At 54.6% G+C, this 23,898-nt stretch overlaps 2 protein-coding genes across 2 annotated transcripts; both read left to right on the forward strand.

Moving 5' to 3' along the window:
* Positions 1-312: 312 nt before the first annotated feature.
* Positions 313-16,550, forward strand: SZRD1 (SUZ RNA binding domain containing 1). Its single transcript, XM_030289373.4, has 4 exons — positions 313-438; positions 11,620-11,669; positions 13,187-13,441; positions 14,548-16,550. The coding sequence occupies exons 1-4, from the start codon at positions 388-390 to the stop codon at positions 14,648-14,650; spliced, it is 459 nt and encodes a 152-aa protein (XP_030145233.4). The 5' UTR covers positions 313-387; the 3' UTR covers positions 14,651-16,550.
* A 1,641-nt stretch (positions 16,551-18,191) lies between these two features.
* On the forward strand, positions 18,192-23,847 carry NECAP2 (NECAP endocytosis associated 2). The gene is made up of 8 exons (XM_030289365.4): positions 18,192-18,367; positions 20,029-20,129; positions 20,206-20,310; positions 21,291-21,372; positions 21,876-21,984; positions 22,331-22,493; positions 22,611-22,686; positions 22,982-23,847. The coding sequence occupies exons 1-8, from the start codon at positions 18,267-18,269 to the stop codon at positions 23,028-23,030; spliced, it is 786 nt and encodes a 261-aa protein (XP_030145225.4). The 5' UTR covers positions 18,192-18,266; the 3' UTR covers positions 23,031-23,847.
* The last annotated feature ends 51 nt before the right edge of the window (positions 23,848-23,898 follow it).

The following is a 23,898-nucleotide window of genomic DNA, read 5'->3' on the forward strand; positions in this document are numbered from 1 at the left end:
CACCAAAATCAAGGAAAATCACCAAATCACCTAAAAATTAAGGGACAACGCCTCAAAATTGTGGGAAAACACACCAAAATCGAGGAAAATCACCTAAAAATTAAGGGAAAACTCCTCAAAATTGTGGGAAAACACACCAAAATTAAGGGAAAAGATCTCACTAAGGGAAAACATCTCAAAACTTAAGGAAAACACAAAAATGAAAGGAAATCGCCTCAGACACCCGCGCCGAGCCCGGTCCTCCCGGCCGCTAGGGGGCGCTGTGGCGCCGCGCCCCGCCGCCTCTTCCCGCCCTTTCCGCGCGCCGCGCGTGCGTTGCCGGGCGCGGGCCGGCGGGCGGCGCGCGCATGCGCGGGGCGCGGGGCCCGGCGGCGGACGGGAATTAAAATGGAAGATGAGGAGGTCGCGGAGAGCTGGGAGGAGGCGGCCGACAGCGGGGTGAGGGCGGCGGTGCGAGGCGGCGCGGCGGGCTCGGAGCACCGGGGGGAGGCGCGGGTGGGCGGCGCGGCGCGGTGCTGCTTGAGGAGGAGGCGGCGGGACGCGTCCGGCGGCGCGGCGGCGGCACGGCGCTGCTAGGCCTCTTAAAGGGACCGCGGGTCGCTCGGCGTGGGGGTGCGCGGCGCCGCCAGCACCGGTGCTCCCGGTGCTCCCTGCCCGTCCTCGGTGTGCAAACCCCCCCGGGCTCGGTGGGGTCGCACAGAGCCCCGCTTGCAGCAGGAGGGGCGAGCAGAGCGGGAATGTGCGACCCCGGCGGGGCTGAGGGCGCACCCCAAGGCCTCTCCCCGGTCGGAACGTGCTCCGTCACCGGGCACAGCACCGGGAGTCCCGGCCCGGGGCTGGGGCTGGGCCCTGCTGGCTCCGGAGCTGGGCTGGCACACGGGGAGTCGAGTCTGTGAGCGCCGTGCTTGCACATACAGCCGCCCCTGCGAGGGGAAACTCCGCCGGGTAAACTCTGTTTTCAGCGCAGTCCTGAGGATCAGAGGGCACACGGAGCTCCCTGTGGGCGAGGGATTGGGTTACACCTGGCCAGAGGCAGGGAGCAAAATCCAGCCTGTAACCGAACGCCCGAGAGGGGCCAGTGCCAGGCTGGCAGCGCCAAGGCCGGGGGCTCGGAGTTAATTCCAGCGCTCCATGCAGGGACACGGCTGCAGCCTCGGCAGCCCCATGACTGTGGCCGTGAGTAATGGTTTAAAATGGTCCCGATGCTCCAATCCTGCCATGGAGCGTCCTCTCAGTTTGTCCTTCCTGCTGGTACCTCCCAGGTGCTTTTCCTTAGAAGGAGAAATCCCTGTCACTTGTCCTTTCTCACACCCTTTGCCAGTCCAGACTGCTGGGAATTCGTGCTCATAACCTCAGTGGCTTGTGCTGATGAGCAGGGAGATTCCCTGAGGAATCACACAATCCTCAAAGCTGGAAAAGCTCTCCAGGATCGATGAGTCCTCCCTGGGCCCAATCCCCACCTTATCACCCAGCCCAGAGCCCTGAGTGCAATGTTCAGCCCTTCCTTGGACACCTCCAAACTTCCCTGGGGAGTTCCAAGGCCTGAGCTCCCTTTCCATGGGGAAATTCCTGCTGGTGTCCAAGCTGAGCCTACCCTGGCCCAGCCTGAGGCTGTTCCCTCTTCTGTCCCTGTTCCCTGGGAGCAGAGCCCAACCTGGGGCTGTCCCCTCCTGTCAGGAGCTGTGCAGAGCCACAAGGTCCCCCCTGAGCCTCCTTTTCTCCAGGCTGAGCCCTTTTTCTGCTCCCTCAGCTGCTCCTGTAGGCCTGGCAGGAGGAGCAGCTGCTGTTGCAGTTGTTGGGCTCTGGATGCCTGTGGAGCAGTTGGAGGGGTGTGTGCAGGCTGGGAGAGGGGCAGGAGCTGCCCTGGGGATCAGGAAGGGGATTTCACTCTGTGCCTGGCAGGAAGGAGCCCTGGAGCTGCTGGTGGTGCCCACAGGAAGCAGGATGGAGCACAGGAGAGCCCAACCTCCCCTTGTCCCGTTGTTCTCGTGATCCTGATGGATGCTGGTGCAGCTGGGGACGTTCAGGTGGCCCAAAGTCACAGCCAGGGGAGGCTCTGCTGTAGCACCAGCAGCTCTGATCTCTCCTGTGAGCAGGGACAGCACCCAGGGAAGGGCTGGAGCTGGGCCAGGGGGGTTTGGGCAGGAGATCAGGAAAGGTTCTTCCCCAGAGGGTGCTGGCACTGCCCAGGGAATGGTCCCAGCCCCGAGGCTGCCAGAGCTCCAGGAGCCTTTGGACAGGCTGGGATTGTTGGGGTGTGTGTGCAGGGCCAGGGGTTGGACTCTGATCCTTGTGGGTCCCTTCCAGCTCAGGACATTCCCTGGTTCTGTGGTTCTCTTCCATCCAAGGCAGCACAAGGTGGATCCCAGCACACAGGCACAGGGCTTGGCAGTCCTGGCTGGGCTCAGGAGGCTGCAGGAGAACAGAAACCAAGGAGCAGCTCCAAACACACCCAGATCTGACAGTGCCAGGCCACAGGGAACAGACAGGGATGGGTGGGATATTGGGAATTAGGAATTGTTCCCTGGGAGAGTCCAAGGCCAGGCTGGACAGGGCTGGGAGCAGCCTGGGACAGTGGGAGGTGTCCCTGCCCATGGCAGGGGTGCCACTGGATGAGCTTTAAGGTCCCTTCCAGCCCAAACCATCTGTGATTCTGTGATGCTGATACTTCCTGAGTTATTTTATTTTTTAGACCCTTCAGCACATGACAGAACAGTAGAGATGTAGCAGGATTTTCGGTTTTATGGAATACATTGTCTGTGTCCTAGCATGTAATTTTTTAATATTTCACCCACAGTGTGTTCATTGGGAAAGCAAATACATCAGATTTTTAGTTCTGAGTGGTTTTTGTTTGTCGTTTTTGGTGAGGCTGAGAACTTTTGCTCAAGGCCTTAAAGAAGTTTTGTCAGCAAGAGGCAGCTCTGGGCTGAGCAGAGATCCCGTGGCCTCCTAATTAAAATTCACCTCATTTATCTGTTGCAGCTCTCCCAAATCAGGCACCAGGAAAATCTCATTAGGTTGAAGAAAACCCCCAGAAGCCCCACACAGCTCAGTTTGGTCACTCAGGGAGCTGTAAAACCAGTCCTCAGGTGATTGTTTGGGTGTTTAACATGGCCTCAGTTTGTCTCTTCTCTTGTGCCATCAGAATTGCCCCAGAAATGGAGCAGCTCCTTGGGAATGTGCCACCCCTGAGTGCCCAGGGAAGGCAGTGTCCCCTGTGCCAGGGCCACGGGGTGCAGCAGAGCTCTGTGGGGCCTCTGGGTCCCTGTCACCTCCCTGGTGTCTAATGAGAGCTTTGGAATGGGAGTTACAGATGGAAAACCAGGGCCTGAGTAAGTGTGAGTTGTCTGAGTAGGAGTAAGGGTGGAAAGGCCTTCAAAGGCCAGTGTGGGTCAGAAAACACTAATGAGCTCTAATTCCTGGTTTGTTTTTCTGTGGTGTTGAGTGGCCCAGCTGGCAAACACAAATGAGAGGTCAGTTGGTGACACTCAGGCCTGTTTACCTGGCTAAACCAATAATTAAATGTTAGGTGGGAAGCTGGGCTCCAAAACTGGAATGTGTCCATGGTCATGGGTGATCCTCAGCTTGGAATTGGTGCTTGGCAGATGCGTTCATTGGTTATTCCTTTGCCAACTAAGATTTGAGTGTGTCAGAGTCTTAATAACTGATTTCAGGTCAGAATCTCTTTCAGCTTCATCCCAAGGTGGGGAGACAGCTCTGATCTCTCCTGTGAGCAGGGGCAGCACCCAGGGAAGGGCTGGAGCTGGGCCAGGGGGGTTTGGGCTGGAGATCAGGAAAGGTTCTTCCCCAGAGGGTGCTGGCACTGCCCAGGGAATGGTCCCAGCCCCAAGAGCTCCAGGAGCCTTTGGACAGGCTGGGATTGTTGGGGTGTGTGTGCAGGGCCAGGGGTTGGACTCTGATCCTTGTGGGTCCCTTCCAGCTCAGGACATTCCCTGGTTCCCTGCAGGTCAAACATTACTCTGGCAACCCAAAACAGGTGAAAAACCCCATGGAATAACCTCCTTGTGTGTCCTTTTCCCCCTGGAGTTCAGCTGCTGCCTGCAGTGTCCCCACGGATCCAGCCGTGCCTCAGGAGGGAAATCCTGCCCCGTGTCATCGAGGATGGAGCAGCCCCAGGCTGGGGATGGAGCTTGGCCTGGCCTGGGGCTGTCCCCTGCTCGTGTCACAGGGCTCAGGGAGGGCAGGTCACCCCAGGAGGCAGAGTGTCTCCTGTCTGTCAGCCACACAAACCCATGAGGGTGGCCTGGGTGTCACCTGCCAGCAAAGGCTCCGGGTCACTGCATCTGAAGGTGTTGCTGCTGGCACTGGGAGGTGCTGGATGGGGTTGGAGTCCAGCAGAGTCAGAAGGGAAACGTTTTGGAGTGTGACAACACTGTGACCTCCCTCTGCTAATGACTGCTGTGGGCAGAGGCCAGGCTAAGGAGGCTGGGGTGTGCAGGAGCTGTGTCCACCAGGAAAAGTGGGATTTGGTGTCAGGGCTGAGAGGGGCATGGAATTCCAGAATGGTTGAGGTTGGAGGGACCTTAAAGCTCATCCCATTCCAACCCCTGCCATGGCAGGGACACTTTCCACTGACCCAGCCTGGCCTTGGGCACTGCCAGGGATCCAGGGGCAGCCACAGCTGCTCTGGGAATTCCATCCCAGCCCCTTCCCACCCTCACAGGGAAGGATTTATCCCATATATCCCAATCCAAATTGTCCCTCTTCAGTTTGAAGCCATTCCCTGTGTGCTGTCCCTCCATCCCTTGTCCCCTCTGCAGCTCTCCTGGAGCCCCTTCAGGCCCTGGAAGGGCTCTGAGCTCTCCCTGGAGCTTCTCCTCTCCAGGTGAACATTCCCAGCTCTCCCTGGAGCTTCTCCTCTCCAGGTGAACATTCCCAGCTCTCCCAGCAGAGCTGCTCCATCCTCGGATCCCCCTGGAGCTCCTCTGGCCTGGCTCCAGCAGCTCCAGCTCCTCCCTGTGCTGGGGCTGCTCTGCAGGTGCTGAGGGGCTCATTTGGGGGGCAGAGGGGCAGGGACCCCTCTCCTGCTGCCACAAACCCCGGATGGACTTGGACTTTCCACACCAAAAAGATTTTGGGCAAACTTTCACCTAAAGTTTGCTTTAGGTGTTGTAACTGTTCCAGGTTCAGGTCCCCATCAACAGCTCTGGTGACCTCAGATCTTAAAACTTGTTTTTATTTCCTAAAGAAAAGAAAAAATGAAAAAAAAGACAGGATTTGGAGTTTGTCTCTGTCTGGAATTGCCAGAGCATCCAGTGGTGCTGTAAGGAGCAGACAAGGCTGTGGTTTTGGAGGACACAGCTCCAGCCGAAATTTGCTCATTCTGAGGTTTGACATTCCATGTTTTGGGGTGAGAAGGGATAGAAGGTTGTGCTGGGAACAGAGAATGTGGTTAATGCTTTTCCAGGGCTTTGGAATGTTACCAGAGATCCAGGAGAGCAGCGGGACTGCTGCCCTGTGCTCCAGTAGGGACCTCCCCTGGATTTCTGCAGAGGAATTTGGGAGGAAGAGGGGGAATATCCACCCAGTGTAAGCGATCCACACAAGTCTCTGCCTTCCTCACACCTCCAGTCACTCCCTCACCTTGGGATCAAAGCAGCCATCCTGTTATCCTTGCCTGGATCAGCTGGGCTGGGAGCTGCTGGTGTTGGGCAGGGGTGGGGATGGGGCTTTGCACTTATTCCCACAATGTTCTCTGGCCAGCAGTGTGGCTGGCTCAGCCCCTGTGCTTCCCAATATTCTGGTTTTGCCTGGGAATGTGCCTCCATCCCTCTCTGCAGGGCAGTCCCCTCCTGAAGGACACATCCCTGGGGTGCTGAGGGTCTCCAGCTCACCAGGAAGGTGTCAGCTTGATGGCAGGGGTGGCTCTTTGGGATGCCAGGCCACGGGAATGTGGGATCTGAGCAGCAGATTCGTGTCCTGGGGTCTGTGTCTGCATTCCAAGGGGGTTATGGATCCTCTTGGCTGTTTTCCTCAGGGGTAGGGGTAGGAAGGGTGGCTGTGGTGGGGCTGGAGCTCAGTTTCCATGACGTCCTTGTCCACAAACGCAGCCTAAATGTCAGAGAACAGAATCTTCTTCAGGCTGTTTGTTTGGGTCCCGTTTGGCATCCACAAATAATAGCCCTAAAAATAGGTGGGTGAGATTCCTTGCTAATCTTTGGGGAGGGGGTTTCTCAGGGGGACGTGAAGCAGGTTGAGTTTTTTGGTGATGCAGATAAGTTTGTGCGGGCAGGGGGAGCTGGAAGAGCCCCTCAGGTGATGGACACCTGGGAGGTGTCCACAGTGACCTGGATGCCACATCCAGGTTCCTCTGCAGGCAGCTCATGCCTGCGGTGCTTGTAGTGCCTCTGGCACTTGTCCTCAGAGTCAGCTCCTAATTTTATCTCCTTACCCCCACGGTGACAGTGTGACACAGCAGAGGAGAGGCAGTGACATCAGCAGACAGACGGACGGAGCCGAGCGGAGCAGCAGAAGGGATTTGATTTTAATTAAAAGCGAGCGGTGCCAAGGTGATTGTGCTTTGAAATTGGTGCAGTGATCCCTGTCACGAGCTGTGAGGCTGCTCAGGGCTGGGGCTGTGTCTGCACGTGGTGTTCATTCCTACAATTCCAAACATCCTAGTAATGAACGCTGCCTCCCTGGAAAATGCAGAGTCAGTCCCCGTGTTTAGAAGAAAACACAATTTCTGACACATCCAGAGGTGTGTGAGGAGGGGAGCTGCTTTTGACCATCTATTTAAACACAAAGGGAGATTTTTCTACCCAAAATTTCAGTGGATGTCTGGAGGCAGCTGGAATCCCCTCAGCAGCGCCAGGAATTGCGTGGATCCTGCAGGACTGACAGTGGCTGGGGTGGGTGGGAGGGGTTGGTGTGTGTTTGGTCTGTTATTCTGCCAAGATCCCAACATGTGGAGGCAGCCTCGTGTTCTGCAGGGAGCACAGAGCTTCCATCAGCTGCTGAGGCTGGAATTTAGGGGATATTTTGGCTGTGCTCCTTGTGCCAGGGCAGGGGCTGTAGCCTGTGCCAAGGCATCTCCAGTCCTGGGCCCTCGTGGCAAGAAGGACCTGGAGGGGCTGGAACGTGTCCAGAGCAGGGAATGGAGCCCCAGGAGGGGCTGAGGGAGCAGAAAAGGGGGTTCAGCCTGGAGAAAAGGAGGCTCAGGGGGGACCTTGTGGCTCTGCACAAGAGGGGACACTGACTCTGACAGGAGGGGACAGCCCCAGGTGGGGCTCTGCTCCCATGGGACAGGGACAGGAGCAGAGGGAACAGCCTCAGGCTGGGCCAGGGCAGGCTCAGGGTGGACACCAGCAGGAATTTCCCCATGGAAAAGGTGCTGAGGCCTTGGAACTGCCCAGGGAGGTTTGGAGTGCCCATCCCTGGAGGTGTCCAAGGAAGGGCTGAACGTGGCACTCTCTGGGCTGGGTGACAAGGAGAGCATTGGGCACAGGACGATGGTCCAGGGGGGCTTTTCCAGTCTCAGGGATTCTGGGATTGTTTTTCCTGCAGAGCAGTAACTGAGGTGCTCTGCCTGACCCCAAACTGCAGCTCTGTTCCCCTTGCATCACTTCCCTCACAGGAATCCCAGCCAAAGGGATCCCCCCAAAATCCTGAGCTGGCCAAAACCCTGTCTGCAGAATACCAAGGTCTTTTCCAGCCTTCAGGACCCCGTGTGATCCCTGGTGAGGAGCTCCCCAAGCACGGAGCACTGGTTTATGGTTCAGGACCACTGGCAGTTTTGGGGGTTTGGAGACAGATACCAAGAATTTTGCTGAAATGACCTGCTCCAGAGTGGGAAAAGCAAAACAGGCTGTGAAGGAGTTGGGGTGGTTTTGAAGCATTCCTTGGAGTAAGTTTTTGTGTTGATCAAAAAGCTTCATTTTTCTCGGGCAGAGGAGGCTGCAGGTTGTGGTTGGAGTGCGTGGGGCTGTCTGGCAGCGCTGGGGCTCGGTGACAGTGCCGTGAATCACCTGTGAATCACCTGTGACGCCCTGCAACTGCAGCATCTCTCCGTCAGACCATGGCTGCAGCCCCAGGGCTCACCCCAGAGCCAGCAGTACTGCAGGAACAGCTCCAAACTCACCCCAGAGCCAGCAGCAGTGCAGGAACAGCCCTGAGCTCACCCCAGAGCCAGCAGCAGTGCAGGAACAGCTCCAAACTCACCCCAGAGCCAGCAGCAGTGCAGGAACAGCCCTGAGCTCAGTTCAGAGCCAGCAGCAGTGCAGGAACAGGCCCAGAGCTCACCCCAGAGCCAGCAGCAGTGCAGGAACAGCCCTGAACTCACCCCAGAGCCCCCAGCACTGCAGCACTGCAGGAACAGCTCTAAACTCACCCCAGAGCCAGCAGCAGTGCAGGAACAGCTCCAAACTCACCCCAGAGCCAGCAGCAGTGCAGGAACAGCCCTGAGCTCAGTTCAGAGCCAGCAGCAGTGCAGGAACAGGCCCAGAGCTCACCCCAGAGCCAGCAGCAGTGCAGGAACAGCCCTGAACTCACCCCAGAGCCAGCAGCAGTGCAGGAACAGCCCTGAGCTCACCCCAGAGCCCCCAGCACTGCAGCACTGCAGGAACAGCTCTAAACTCACCCCAGAGCCCCCAGCACTGCAGCAGTGTGACTTTTGCCAGGCCACCTCTCCCCCTCTGGGCAGGAGGCAGCAGCACAGAGCCTTCCCCAGGGCTGCTGTGTGCCTTGTGACCTCTCCATGCCCACAGTCCCACCTGAGGGCTCAGCAGCCCTGTTTCTACTCAGAGTGAAATGATTTCAGAAGCTCCTGAGCGTGTTTGCCTCCTTTTCACCCTGTTTTCCTCTTGTCTCTCTGCCCCGTGTGCTGAAGTATTTCACAGGGGATGTTCCAGCAGGGCCTGGGTGAATTCTTTGAGGCTGAAAATGCAGTTTCAAGGCCACAATGTCACCTGGGCAACCCCTTCCCCTCGCTTGGCTTCCATTGTTTGCCACCAGCTGCTCCACAGGGACATCCTGAGGGATGCATATCCTCAGGGATATCCACCCCCTGCTCTCAGGGGGCAGGAGGCAGCTCTTACACATTTCCCTCCCTCCTGAGCAGCTCTGCAGTGGGATTTTCCTCCCTCCCAGTCCCCTTGAAGAGCCTAAGACCTGTCTTGTGAAGCTCAGCCTGGTTTTGTGACCTCCCAGGACATGGTTGGGTAGGAAACTCAACCTCCCACCCACCTTTTATCTTCCTGAGATGATTTATTCCCTTCTAAGGTGGAGGCTGCCGTGGCCTGTATGACCAACAGCCGACACGGTGGTTTGGCATCTTGTAGTGACTTGTGCTGCTTCCCTGCTGACAGGGGCAGGGAATTTCTGTCCAAACCCGTTCCTCTCCCGAGCTGTGCCCTCTGTGGTTCCTGCTGGCAGCAGGGGGAAGCTGCCAGGCCTCAAAGTACAGCAGAGTTTGGAATTTCCTTCTGTAGTGCCAGCTATCAGCTGGCTAAACTAGGACACTCTCAGGTAGTGTTTTCCCCCTTTCCTTGATGATTAAATCAAACACAAAAAGCTGTTTTGGAGCCTCTTTTAAGGGAGCTGTCGTGAGGATCTAAAAATACCAGTGGGGTTGGGGCAGGTCACCTGCAGGAGGGTGGAAGCTGGCTTGGTTCTCCTCTGTGGGGATCCAGAGCTTCCCTCTGGCTGCCCTGGGACCCTGGCAGGGGTCAGGAACCCCCCTGGACAGAGCCCCCAGAGACACTGGCTGTGATCTCTGTCCATGGAAAAGAGTTTTCAATCTTACAGGATGAATTACCAGCTCTGAGTGTTTGATATCAGTAATAATTAAGTGTGGCACGGGTGCAAAGGTAAAATTTTAGGATTCTAGATTAGGGGTCCAAAGGGGACAAGACGGAGGAAATTGGGTGTGCCTTGTCCTTTTTCTCCTTCTCCATGCCCTCCATGTTTCACTGTGCTGTTGGCATTTTTCTGTTGGTTCAGGCTGGGGACACACTGTCCAACATAGGTGACAGATATTGGCACGTTATTGTAAATCCAGCACAGGTAGTTTGTGGTATTTAATGTTTGTACCATCCCACTGAGGGCAGAGCCCCACACGCTGCCCTGCAGGACAGAGCTGCGGCAGGGCAGCAGAACATGTTAGAGATAAACAGAATAAACAACCTTGAAACAGCACAGACCAATTATGGCTTCTGCTTTGGCAGCGGGGCTGAGAGACAGAGACTTTCTATAATCTGGGAATTAGCCAAATTTGGCCAAAATAGCCAAATTTCTCTGCCTGATTGCTCTGCTTGTGTCCAGCTCGGGCAGAGGCTGCTGCGCTCACAGCCCGGCGCTGTCGGTGATGTGCCCGTGGGTGACTCCGTGGGTGACTGCAGCGTGTGGAAAGCAGCCCAGGGAGGCTCCCTGGTGCTTGTGGGGCAGGGCAGGGCATTCTCCTGGCAGGAATGTGGCCCTGCCAGCCAGCCCTGCCCCAGCTCGGGGCTCGGCTCCCCCGGGATCGCCGTGACCGCTGCTGCTCCTCTGCCCCGCAGGTTTGGCTGCTCCCTGCCTGGATCCTCAATTCCTGCTGTGGGATTGCTGTGGGATTGCTGTGGAGTCTGTGGGTTTTGCCCTCACAGGTGGTTTTTTGCCTGCTGAAGTGGTTAAAATGAGCGTGAGCGGCCCCGTGCCGGATCCACGGCCTGCTGTGGGTGTGCTGCTGCTTACAGCAGAATGCTCTGTCGCTGTCGAGGCAGGACGGGAATGAAGAGACTCTGACCAGAAGGCTGCTGAGAGTAAAACTCTGATTTATTCAAAATACACTGCTCTTTTATACAGATCTCTGTGAGGACCAACTCCACTGGTCCTGAAGTGAAAACAAGCCACACCATTGGTGCAGAGTGCTTGATGCAGAGAGATAGAACTTAACTGTAAACAATGTGAAAAACAAGAGAGATAAATAATTATTTACATTCTTCTCCAGCTCTTTCCCAGGCTTCTGCCTGGCTAGAAACTCTCCGTTTCTTTGACTGAATCTGAGTCCCACATTTCCCCCTTTTTGTCGTGTTTGTCAAGAGGACAAATGTGTTTAAATTGGGGAAATGTGGGACTCGGATTCAGTCAAAGAAAGAAATGAGAGTTTCTAGCCAGGCAAGAAGCCTGGGAAAGGGTTGGAGAATAATGTAAATAATTCTTTATCTCTCTTGTTGTTCACATTGTTTACAGTTAAGTTCTGTCACTCTGTGTCAAGCGCTCTGCACCAATGCTGTGAGTTGTTTTCACTTCAGGACCAGTGGAGTTGGTCCTCACAGAGATCTGTATAAAAGAGCAGTGTGTTTTGAATAAATCAGAGTTTTTCTCTCAGCAGCCTTCTGGTCAGAGTCTCTTCATTCCCATCCTGCCTCGACAGCGACAATACTCTTGGTGATTCTGCTTTTCTCATGGGTTATCCATGGTGGCTTTGCTTTTCTCAGCCTCTTGATTCCCAAGTCATCCTCAGATGGAATCACACACTCGCTGCCTCCTTTATAGATCAGTATTCGGAAGAGTGAAATTAAATGTGTGCCCAGACAGGCTCAAACTCCAACCTCCAAACTGAGATTGGTCTTCATTTTATTAAAAACTTTGTGGTTTTACTTTTCTCTCCTTCTTTTCAAGGAAATAGACAGACGGTTGGAAAAGAAGCTGAAGATCACACAGAAGGAAAGGTAAAATCCTGATTCTCCTGAGGTGCTGTTGGACAGCTGAAGGCCTGGGGAGTGGGAACAGTGGGGAAACAGCTTCAAACCGAGCAGGGAGCGCTGGGCTGGGGTGGAGAATCGGGGAATCCCTGTCTCCGTGCCACTAGGTGGCCCTTTGGAACCGCGGGATGCAGCAGAAAGATGGGAGTGCTCCAATTTCAGAGCCTCCTCCAGACTGGGTGAAGCTCCAGCTTGGGGGAAGCTGTGTGAGAAAGAGGGGAAGAAATGGGTGAGTCAGGTAATCCCAGCTCCTGGCTCTGGACTGACTTGCTGTGTCTTGCATTTCTTTTCCTGCTTCCTTTGGGCCTGGGCAGGGCTGTGTTATTTTCTCCTACCAGAAATGTTTTTAATCACTGCTGACAAGTCCTTTGTTGTTGGGGTTTTTAGAGAGTCATGGGATTTATCCTCCATGCAGAAAAGGGACTGTAAAACATCCAGATGGTGAGCTGGGGCTGAGGTTGGCTCTGAGGAGTGAAATGGCAGTGACAGGCTGGGTGTCCTGGTGAGAGGGAACGCAGGGAATGAAATCAAGGTGTTTATACCAATATCTTCAACTAGAAACGCTAAAGCTTTACCCAGTGTCTGTTCCTTTCCTTCAGCAGAGTTTGATGGTGCCACACACAGCAGGGACTGGTTTTCCATCTCTTTCTGAGCTAATCCAGTGCTCCATCAGCCACCCCGGGAGGATGGAGCAGCCCCAGGCTGGGGATGGAGCTTGGCCTGGCCTGGGGCTGTCCCCTGCTCGTGTCACAGGGCTCAGGGAGGGCAGGTCACCCCAGGAGGCAGAGTGTCTCCTGTCAGCCACACAAACCCATGAGGGTGGCCTGGGTGTCACCTGCCAGCAAAGGCTCGGGTCACTGCATCTGAAGGTGTTGCTGCTGGCACTGGGAGGTGCTGGATGGGGTTGGAGTCCAGCAGAGTCAGAAGGGAAACGTTTTGGAGTGTGACAACACTGTGACCTCCCTCTGCTAATGATTGCTGTGGGCAGAGGCCACGCTAAGGAGGTTGGGGTGTGTGTCCACCAGGAAAAGTGGGATTTGGTGTCAGGGCTGAGAGGGGCATGGAATTCAAGAATGGTTGGGGTTGGAGGGACCTTAAAGCTCATTCCATTCCACCCCCTGCCATGGCAGGGACACCTTCCACTGTCCCAGGCTGCTCCAAGCCCTGTCCTGCCTGGCCTTGGGCACTGCCAGGGATCAAGGGGCTGAGAGGGGCATGGAATTCCAGAATGGTTGGGGTTGGAGGGACCTTAAAGCTCATCCCATTCCACTCCCTGCCGTGGCAGGGACACCTTCCACTGACCCAGGCTGGCCTTGGGCACTGCCAGGGATCCTGGACAGCCACAGCTGCCCTTTGGAGTTACAGTTGTAACGAGGCCTTTAATTATTCCAGGCTGCTCTCAATCACAGGAAGGCCATCGAGCACGAGGAATTCACACTCTGTGTGGAAAACAACCACCAACCCCGTGTTTTTCTTCCCGACAGCAGAAAGTCCAAATCTCCTCCCAAAGTGCCGATCGTGATCCAGGACGACAGCCTCCCCGCGGGGCCCCCGCCCCAGATCCGCATCCTCAAGCGGCCCACGAGCAACGGCGTGCTCAGCAGCCCCCACTCGGCCAGCCGCCCCGCCTTCCCCGTCAAATCGCTGGCCCAGCGCGAGGCCGAGTACGCCGAGGCCAGGAAACGCATCCTGGGCAGCGCCAGCCCCGAGGAGGAGCAGGAGAAACCCATCCTGGACAGGTGAGAGCTCTGTGGGCCTGGCAGAGTGTGCAGCTGGGCTGGCACAGAGAGAGGAAGGCTCTGTTAGCCAGCCTCAGCTGCCTGGCAGCGAGGGAAGTGCCTGGTAAGGCCATAAACCATGGAAATATTGAGGCTGGAAGAGCCCTCCAGGATCAGAGTCCAACCACTGACTGGCACTGCTGTGTGTGTCCCCAGGTGCCACATCTGTGTGCCTTTGGAACGCCTCCAGGGATCCAGAGGCAGCCACAGCTGCTCTGGGAGACCTGTGCCAGGGCCTGCCCACCTCACAGGGAGGAATTCCTTCCCAATATCCCACCCATCCCTGCCCTCTGGGGAATCCTTTCCCCCAAGCTTTTGTCCAGAGTCCCTCCATCTTCCCTCTTGGCCTCTTCGGGCACTGGAAGGCCCCACTTAGGTCACCCCAAAGGTTCTCTGTTCTAGGCTGAACAATCCCAGTTCCCTCAGCCTTTCCTCAGCAGAGCTGCTCCATCCCTCTGATCACCTTGGCAGCCACTTTTGGGCCTGTTCCACGTCCTTCCCGTGCTGGGGACCTCAGAGCATGTGCCAAAATTCCCGTGGTGCGGGGTTTCCCTAAGGCATTCGGAATTGCACACCTCATTCACGTGCCCCCGCAGCCCCAGCCCTGCTCCTGGTGTCCCTGCAGGCCCCAGCAGTGTCCTCGCAGTTCAGCTGTGTCCCTCTGTCCCTGCAGGCTCAGCTCTGTCCCTCTGTCCAGGCTCAGCTGTATGTGTCCCCTCAAGCTCAGCTGTGTCCCTCTGTCCCTCAGGCTCAGCTGTGTCCCTCTGTCCCACAGGCTCAGCTGTGTCCCTCTGTCCAGGCTCAGCCGTGTCCGTCTGTCCCTCTGTCCCACAGGCTCAGCTGTGTCCCTCTGTCCCACAGGCTCAGCTGTGTCCCTCTGTCCAGGCTCAGCTGTGTCCCTCTGTCCAGGCTCAGCTGTGTCCCTCTATCCCTCTGTCCCTGTGTCCCCAGGCCCCAGCTGTGTCCCTCTGTCCATGCTCAGCTGTGTCCCTCTGTCCCTGTGTCCCCAGGCCCCAGCAGTGTCCCTCTGTCCAGGCTCAGCCGTGTCCGTCTGTCCCTGTCCCCAGGCCGCCGCGGATCTCGCAGCCCGAGGACAGCCGGCAGCCCAACAACGTGATCCGGCAGCCGCTGGGCCCCGATGGCTCGCAGGGCTTCAAGCAGCGCAGATAGAGGCGGAGGCGCCGTCCCGCCGGCACAGACACACGGACCCGGGCCAGGGCACCTCCCGGGCTGATTTGCACTGTGACCCTTCTGCTCTGCCCACTGTGACCTTCAGCCCCACGCACTGTGACCTCCCCTCTCCACCCACTGTGAGCGGCCGTCCCGTCCCGGCAGGGCTGTCCCCGCGGCCGGGGGACACGAGGGGCCGTGCCGGACTCGGCCGGGCGCAGGGAGTCGTGCGTGTCCCGCTCGGGTCGGAGCAAGCGCCAGCAATAACGTTTGTTGTACTCCAAACCTGGCATTTAAGGGAAAAAAAAAAAAAAAAAAAAGATGGGAAGCCTCCCCACCTCCCCAGCCACGCATGTTGTCCTCATCACTTCCAGAACGAGTTCTGTTTCCGAGGATTTTAGGTTCCTTTATTTGGTTTTCTGTTTGTTTTCTGTATCTTGGATCGGCGGAGTGCGTGGGAAGGGTTGGAGCCGTTTGTTTGAATCCAGAAAGACAGCTGAGTGTTACGAAGGGAATTCCAATGGATTTCCATGAATGTGATGCCTTTGGGATGACAAGCTCATGCTTTTCCTTCTCCATTTCTCCATTTCCACTGCCATGGAAGCGAACTCCTGGATACCCCCAGGTACCTCGGAGTCAGACCCAGTTCACATCTTGCTCCTGTTAAAGCTTGGCTCCGATTCCCTGCTGGCTTTGAGGAGAAGCTTAAAATACATCCTTTTTGGGTTCTTTTGTGTTTGGGGAGAAGGGAATGCAGAGTGAGCCCGTGCAAATGCCTGCTGCCCTGCCACAGAGGGCTGGGCAGCGAAGAATTAGGGAGATGTGAGGAGGAGGAGGAGAGGCTCCGGCGCCGCTGTAGCCGTGACATCGGGCAGTGGGATATCCCGAGGGGCCGGCCTGGCGGCGCAGGGACGGTACGAGCTCTCCTGGAACGGCAGAACCAGGAACCAGACCAGCCCTGGGGAAAGCCTGGATGATCCCCCATCTCCCTGGAGGCTTCAGGGAAGGGATCGTCCTGCTTGGGTTCCTGAGAGGAGAACGGGGAAGCTGCTGCTGCCCAGGAATATGGAGATGTTCCCCCCTGGATGAAGCTGAGGATCACTTGATATCAAGGGATTGGATGAACACTAAATGCTTTTCCTGGAGGGACCAGGACCTGGAGGTCTGGGACGGATTCCTGCATCCGGGTGCTGCCTTCAGTAGGTTCGAGGGGGAACGAGCCAGTCTGGACGTGCACGAAAAGCCCTGTGTGGAATTGAGGCTGAAATCCCACAGAAACGGGAAAATAGAAACTACCTGTGTATCCAAGCGATCCCGGGAACCTTAATGAGCTCCTTGGTTCAGGGTTGGGGGAGATTCCCCCGGGATTTTTGGGGGATCTCGCTCATCCCCCTCAGCCTGGGGGCTGGGATGAGCTCCGAGCGGGAGCGTGAGGGAGAAGGACGTCAGCAATAACTGTACTCACTGCGCCTTTCCTTAATTATTCCTAAAAAGATAGCCTCAAAATAGCCAAAAACCTCCCGAATCCACCGGATTTCCGGAGCGGCCGGTGGGGCGCCACATCGCTGCCTCCTCCGTGTCCGGCACCGAAATTTCCACCTCCGGCACCGAAATCCCCTTTTCCAGCACTGAAATCTCCTTCTCCGGCTGCTCCTGCTCCCGTCCCGGTGCCGGGACACGGTGCCGGGACACGGTGCCGGGACACGGTGCCCAGGACACGTCCTGCCCGCGGGCAGGGCTCGGTGGCGTTCCTGTGGGAAGCGCCTTCATCCCGAGGAGGAGGAGGATGGAGCGGCACCGTGGGTTTATCCCCCACCACCCCCCCCAAAAAAAAAATAAACCTGCGCCGGAAAGAAAACGTTTTATAAATTGTATTTTAAATAAATGTCTTTAAACTTTTCACGGCTTTGTGGCTCGCTCCTTTTAGCGCCGTGTCTGACGGGGGTGGCGTTGTGTGTAAGGTAAAATCTGGGAGGTTTTCCCATAATTTTACCCAAAAGCAGCGGATTTTACCCGTTTTTAGGATGGTTGAGAGGAGTAGTCTGAGGAGGGTGGGAAGGGCAGTGCTCCAAGGGAAGATGTGGATCCCAAGTGTGGATGTGAGCGCTGCCTCTCCCTAGAGGAGAACACAAATCAGTTAATTGAACTCATTTATCTAATGTGATTATTTTGTTGCTCCATGCTGGGATAAATCACATTTATCTAATGTGATTATGTTGTGCTCCATAATATCCAGAGAAGGTTCTGGAGGCTCCTGCAGGGAGGAATATGGAGCCCTGGCAGCTCCCACAGCCCCCAGCTCCCTTGGAATTCTGATGACTTTTAACTACTTATTTAGAATAGAAATAATGTAAACATATAATATTATTAGTTAATAATAATTATATAAATAAAATTAATATTACTATAGAAATATTAATAAATAAATTAATATATAATAAAAATATAATTGTATATATATTATACAACCCAGTATCTAATACATATATTTTACATACCATATCTACCTTATAGGATATGTAATATGTATATCCTAAGGTATATAACTATATAGTAGTTATAACTATATATATAGTTATATATAAATATATATATAGTTATATATATAAGTATGTATAGTTATATATAATCTATAATTATATAAATTATAAAAATATATATAAATATATATTTTTGTTTAAATATATACATTATAAATTAATATTTTATAATATATATATTTTATAATATATTAATTATAGTTTATATAATATATAAATTATAAAATTTATATATTTAATATAAATATATTTAATAGAAATTATATAGTTTTATTATATAAAAATTATATATTTTTATATAATAAAAATATAATTGTATATATATAATACAACCCAGTATCTAATACATATATTTTACATACTGTATCTATGTTATAGGATATGTAATACTATAATATATGGTTTATAACTATATTGTAGTTATAACTATATATAATTATATATAAATATATATATAGTTATATATATATAAATATATATATAGTTATATATATAAGTATGTATAGTTATATATAATATATAAATTATATAAATTATAAAAATATCTATAAATATATATTTTTGTTTAAATACATACATTATAAAATATTTTATACGATATTTTATAATATAATAATTATAGTTTATATAATAAATTAATTATAGTTTATATAATATATAAATTATAAAATTTATATATTTAATATAAAGCATAAATAATATATAATATATATATTTTTATATAAAAATAATGTAAATATAAATATAAATATATAAAATATAATTTTTTAAATATAAAAATATAAATTTCTATAATAGAAATAAAGATAAATAGTAGACCCTACTAAATGATCTGATTTATAAAATTACCGGGTTTATAAGCCCAGACAAACCCGGGGTTTGGCGGCTCGGAGCCCAGAGCCGGTCCAGTTCCCGCAGCGAACTGGGACCAGTTCCTCGGGCCCTGCGCCGGGTCCTCCCGCCCGCGAGGGGGCGCGGCGGGTGCGGAAGCGCCTCTCTGGGCTGGCCCCGCCCGCTGCTGTGGGCACGGCCGCGCTACCATCGAGACGGCGGGACAGAGCGGCGGCGGGGCCGCCATGGCGGCGGGGCCGGAGGAGGAGTACGAGTCGGTGCTGTGCGTGAAGCCGGCGGTGCTCGTGTACCGGGTACCGCCGCGGGCCTCCAACCGCGGCTACAGGTGCGGCCCGCGCCCGCCCGCGGGGTGGCAGCGCCTCCGGGCGTGGGGGGGGCTCGGTTCCTGCCTGCGGGGTCCCCTTTTCGTGAGGTGTGTGGGGTTTGTGGGGTCCCCTGAGGTATGTAGGGTTTGTGGGGTCTCATCTTTGTGAGGTGTGTGGGGTTTGTGGGGTCCCCTCTTCGTGAGGTGTGCGGGGTTTGTGGGGTCTTCTCTTCGGGAGGTGTGTGGGGTTTGTGGGGTCCCCTGAGGTGTGCGGGGTTTGTGGGGTCCTCTCCTCAATGAGGTGTGTGGGGTTTGTGGGGTCCCCATCTTCATGAGGTGTGTGGGGTCCTCTCCTCATGAGGTGTGTGGGGTTTGTGGGGTCCTCTCTTCATGAGGTGTGTGGGGTTTGTGGGGCCCCCTGAGGTATGTAGGGTTTGTGGGGTCTCATCTTCGTGAGGTGTGTGAGGTTTGTGGGGTCCTCTCCTCATGAGGTGTGTTTGGTTTGTGGGGTCCCCTGAGGTGTGCGGGGTTTGTGGGGTCCCCTCTTCATGAGGTGTGTAGGGTTTGTGGGGTCCTCTCCTCATGAGGTGTGTTTGGTTTGTGGGGTCCCATCTTTGTGAGGTGTGCGGGGTTTGTGGGGTCCCCTGAGGTGTGTGGGGTTTGTGGGGTCCTCTCCTCATGAGGTGTGTGGGGTTTGTGGGGTCCCATCTTCGTGAGGTGTGTGGGGTTTGTGGGGTCCCCTGAGGTCTGTGGGGTTTGTGGGGTCCCCTGAGGTGTGCGGGGTTTGTGGTTCCCAGGAGGTGTCTGGGGTCTCTCCCTCCCCGTAGCACAACAAGAACTGCCCCTCATGGGCTCTCTCAGCCCCCCGTGGGTTCCCGGGGAGGTGTCTCTGCCCCCATCCCCACCCCGCAGGGCTGTCCCCGTCCCCCCGTGTGTTTTGGGGTGAAACGAGCCAAATGTGATGTTATAAATGAAAATTTGTCCAGCCAAAATAATATGAAAAATAAAATATTTATTTTGCAATCAAATTCTATCTAGCCAGCCACAAGGAAAGAGCAGAGCCGAGCCCGGGGTGGGCACCAGAAGTCAGCCCCAGCAGAGGTTTTCCTCCATGCCCACACACCTCCATCCTGGCACAAGTGGTTTTTATAGGGAAAATTCCTCCTGAGGCCAAGATTTCAGCAATCAGTCTTTTCTTCTATTCAGAGTCCATATGTTAATAAGATTTTCCTTTTTGGTGATGAGGGAGAACAAATCACTGTCCGGAGTTTGTTGAATCCTTGATGAAATTTACAGGAATTCGGGAACGCTGGATTCACATGTGTCTGCCTGAGGATTTCCATGAGATCCATCTTCGGTTGTTCACAATCAGCACCTGGGGGTTCTGTATCTCCCCAGACATGGCCCATCTCCTGGTGTCCCCAAATCCCACCACACATGGCCCATCTCCTGGCCAGCTGTACCTTCTCACTTGTAAATCAGTTTCCAATCTACACCCGGTCCCACCTGCGCCTGTGAGGGTGGGGGGGGAATCCTAATACAAACATGTATGCTCTAACAAATATTCACTATCACATATATCAGAAATGGTGTGAATTATATCTACTACACATAACATGTGACAAACCCAGCGTCCCCACCGCCACAGGCAGGCAGGGCTCAGGCTCCTTTCCCCTCCCCAGGGCCGCCGAGTGGCAGCTGGACCAGCCGGCCTGGAGCGGCCGTCTGCGGATCACGGCCAAGGGCAGCACGGCTTTCATCAAGCTGGAGGACAAAGCCTCGGGTGAGGGGGATGGCGGGGCTGCGGGAGCAGCGGGCGGGCCGGGCCCGGCCTCACCCGGCCCTGTGCTGCCTTCCAGGAGAGCTCTTCGCCCAGGCTCCTGTGGAGCAGTTCCCCGGCATCGCTGTGGAGGGTGTGACGGACTCCAGCCGCTACTTTGTCATCCGGATTGAAGATGGGAACGGTTCGTGCCGCGGCTCGCTGCTCCTGTTGGGGAAGGATTCCTGCTTCCCATTCCTGCTTTCCATTCCTGCTTCCCATTCCTGTGCCGGGGGGGGGCACAGGGAGGAGCTGTCTCCCTCCCTCCCTCCCTCCCTTCCTCCCTTCCTCCCTCCCTTCCTCCCTTCCTCCCTCCCTCTCTCCCTCTCTCTCTCCCTCCCTCCCTCCCTCCCTCCCTCCTTCCCTCCTTCCCTCCTTCCCTCCCTCCCTCCTTCCCTCCTTCCCTCCCTCCCTCCCTCTCTCCCTCCCTTCCCTCTCTCCCTCCCTTCCCTCTCTCCCTCCCTCTCTCCCTCCCTCCCACGGCTCTGATCTTAGCCGGGAACAAAAACACTTGGGTTCGGCTGCTCAGCGTTAGCAGGAGGATGCAGGAACCCCCCCACCCCTGCTGCCAGTTAATTAAAAAGCTGTTTGTACTGAACATTAGGTGCAGCCAATGAGGTGAAACACCTGGAGATGCCTTTGGAGAAGGGAAGGCTCTGGGGTGACCTAATTGTGGCCTTCCAGTCTCTAAAGAGGCTCCAGGAGAGCTGGAGAGGGACTGGGGACAAGGGCTGGACGGACAGGACACAGGGAATGGCTTCCCACTGCCAGAGGGCAGGGATGGATGGGATATTGGGCAGGAATTGTTCCCTGTGAGGGTGGGCAGGCCCTGGCACAGGCTGCCCACAACAGTTGTGGCTGCCCCTGGATCCCTGGCAGTGTCCAAGGTTGGAAGGGGCTTGGAGCAGCCTGGGAGAGTAGAAGGTGTGGGATGGGATTTACAGTCCTTCCAACCCAAACCATTGTGGGATTCTGTGATCCCCAGTCCCATGGCTCAGTCTCCAGTGTCCCAGCTCCCTCTGGAGGCAGCGCCAGGCACGGGGCTGTGCAGGATGGAGCATCCCATCCCCATCCCCATCCCCATCCCATCCCCATCCCCATCCCAATCTCCTCCTCCCTGCCCAGGCCGCCGGGCGTTCATCGGGGTTGGCTTTGTGGACCGAGGGGATGCCTTTGACTTCAACGTGGCTCTCCAGGACCACTTCAAGTGAGTTTTTTGTGCCTCTCCTGTGTCCTCTCAGCTCTGTTGCTGGTCGGTCTCCTCCAGGAGAGGTGGGGAGGTGTGGTGGGCAGAGGGAGAAACTCTCAGCTCTTCTCTCTCCGGGATTTCCCAGCCTGGATCAGCAGCATCCCAGTCTGGGCTTCCCAAGTCCAAAACTGGGTGTCCAGGTGCCCAGTCCAGATTCCCTAATTCACTTCCTCTGCTTCCTGTAAGGGGCTGCCCTGAGGGGCTGCTCCAGCTGCTGGGGATGGTGGGATTTTGGGGTTTTGGGGAGGGATGGATGGACGTGGTGCTGGCTGGGGGATCCCTGGGGCTCGGCAGCCTCTGCTGGGAATCATCCCCTGGGTGCTCCCTCAGGTGAGGTCCCGGCTCACACCCTGGCCTTTGCAGAGCTGCTGCCACAGAGGGATGGTCCTGAGCAGGATTTGTTGTTTTGGGGGAGCCTGGGGCGGGCTGTGTCTCCTTTTCCATGGATTTCATTCCCACAGGTGGGTGAAGCAGCAGAGCGAGCTGGCCCGGCAGGCCCAGGACCTGGAGCAGGGACCCAAACTGGATCTGGGCTTCAAGGAGGGACAAACCATCAAACTCAACATCGCTGTGAGGGCCTTTCCCAGCTGATCCCAGCTCTTCTTTTGCGTGGCACAAGGAAGAAACCTCCCGAAAATCCCTGGGCGTGGGCTCAGGGCAGAGCCCATGGGGATAATGCTGCCTGCAGGGATTTGCATGGGGTTGTGGTGCAGTCAATTCCTGCTGCCAAAACCAGGTCTGTGGGATCTGGGGTAAAATCCACCCCTGCTGTGACCCCTTTGGATGCTCCAGCAGTGGGATATCGCAGTGCTGAAGGATTTTATTCCCAAATTAAAACAATTTGGCTTCCAGGGTTTTCACGCTCCGGCTCTGGATTTAAATGCGATCCCACCCAAACTTCCTGCTCTCCTTTCAGAACATGAAGAAAAAAGAAGGAGGGACAGGGAGCACCAGGCCACGTCCTGCAGGACTTGGGGGCCTGAGCTTGCTCCCACCACCCCCTGGAGGAAAATCCAGCTCTGGGGAGCGCCCAGCCCCGCTCTCCACGCCTGCCCAGCTCCCGGGAACGCCCATCACAGGTCTGTACTCACAGAGCTCCTGAGGGGCTGCTTCATCCATCAAAGCAGGGAATCTGGGAATGAGAGTGGGAAATCACTCCTGCTGTTCTGTTTCCTCTCTTCCCGACTTCCTGACAGACTCCCTGTTGTCCTGGCCTCAGCCCACTGCTGCTCCTGCTGCTGATGTCTGGGGAGACTTTGCCAAAGCTTCAGGGTGAGCAGGACAGGGGTTTGGGGGGGATGTGGATGCCCCAAAACCACCTGGTTTTGCTGGAAAACCCCACTGGGGGTTGGCTCTGCTCCATCCAGTCCCAACTTTGGGGTTCAGAATCAGCTCTGGCTCTGTCTGTGCTGCCAATTCCCTGAGTTTGAGCCCCTGGGCACTTCTTGCTCTGCTGCTCCAGGAGATTTTGGGGTGCTCCTGGATGACCCATTTGCAGCCCAGTTTCCTCCCTGGGTGCTTTTACCATCTCTAAACACCTTTTTTCCCTGTTTCTCCCTCTCTCCAGGTCATCTTCCAACCAGGCTCAGGGGAACACTGGCTGGGTTCAGTTCTGATCCCGGCCTTGATCCACCTTTCCCCACGTGGGTGCTGGAATCCTCGGGATTCTGTGGGACCAAAGAAGCAGCTCAGGACACCTCACTCCTGCCCTTAAACCCACCTGCCTCGAAATGCTGGAATAAGTGCTGGAAAGAAACAGCCACGTGCCTTAAAACACTCCACATCCAGGGCCTGGATCGTGGGAGAGCTCAGAGGCTTCTCCTGTGGGAAAAACCATCAGGTCCATCCCTCTCCTTGATAAGGAGGGAGAGCTTGGAGCCTCCTCAGAGATTCCTCTGCCTTCTGCTCGTGCTTTTGGGCTGGATCAATCCTTCCCTCAGCGAGGAGCATCCTCCTGGAGCCATCCCACCTCCCAGATCCACTCAAACCTTTCCCTGCCAGGATGCCAAGCACTGCCTGGATTTTTTCTGAGCACTTAACTGGGATGTGGGGAGCCAGATCACGGCGTTTCCATGCTGAAATTCCTCATTTCTTACTCTGGGAAGTTTGTTTTACTCCTCCTCTATTTTGAAGACACGATTTTTTACTCACTTCCATGGACATTTTATTAAGAACAGAATGGAGTCAGGCTCTTAGACAGAGCTGGGATTAAGATTCCTCTTGAAACAAATAAATATTTTCTTACCTATTTATATTAAAGCCTGTTCCAAGTACGAAATCCCACTTATTTTTATCTGACACTTTGGATTTTCCTTTCCACTTCCAACTGGATGATGGGCATTTTGCTTTCAGAGCTTTCCCCTGGGCCTGGCAGCAAACCCAGGTGAGAATGTAACGCTTCCAAGTGAACAATAAAGCAGTTTTGATGCCAAACTGGATTTATTTTTTCCTCCCCTGGGCTGGCTGGGAGCAGCCAGGACGAGC

Source organism: Taeniopygia guttata, chromosome 21 (genome assembly GCF_048771995.1).
Source record: "Taeniopygia guttata chromosome 21, bTaeGut7.mat, whole genome shotgun sequence".
Taxonomy (NCBI): Eukaryota; Metazoa; Chordata; class Aves; order Passeriformes; family Estrildidae; genus Taeniopygia; species Taeniopygia guttata.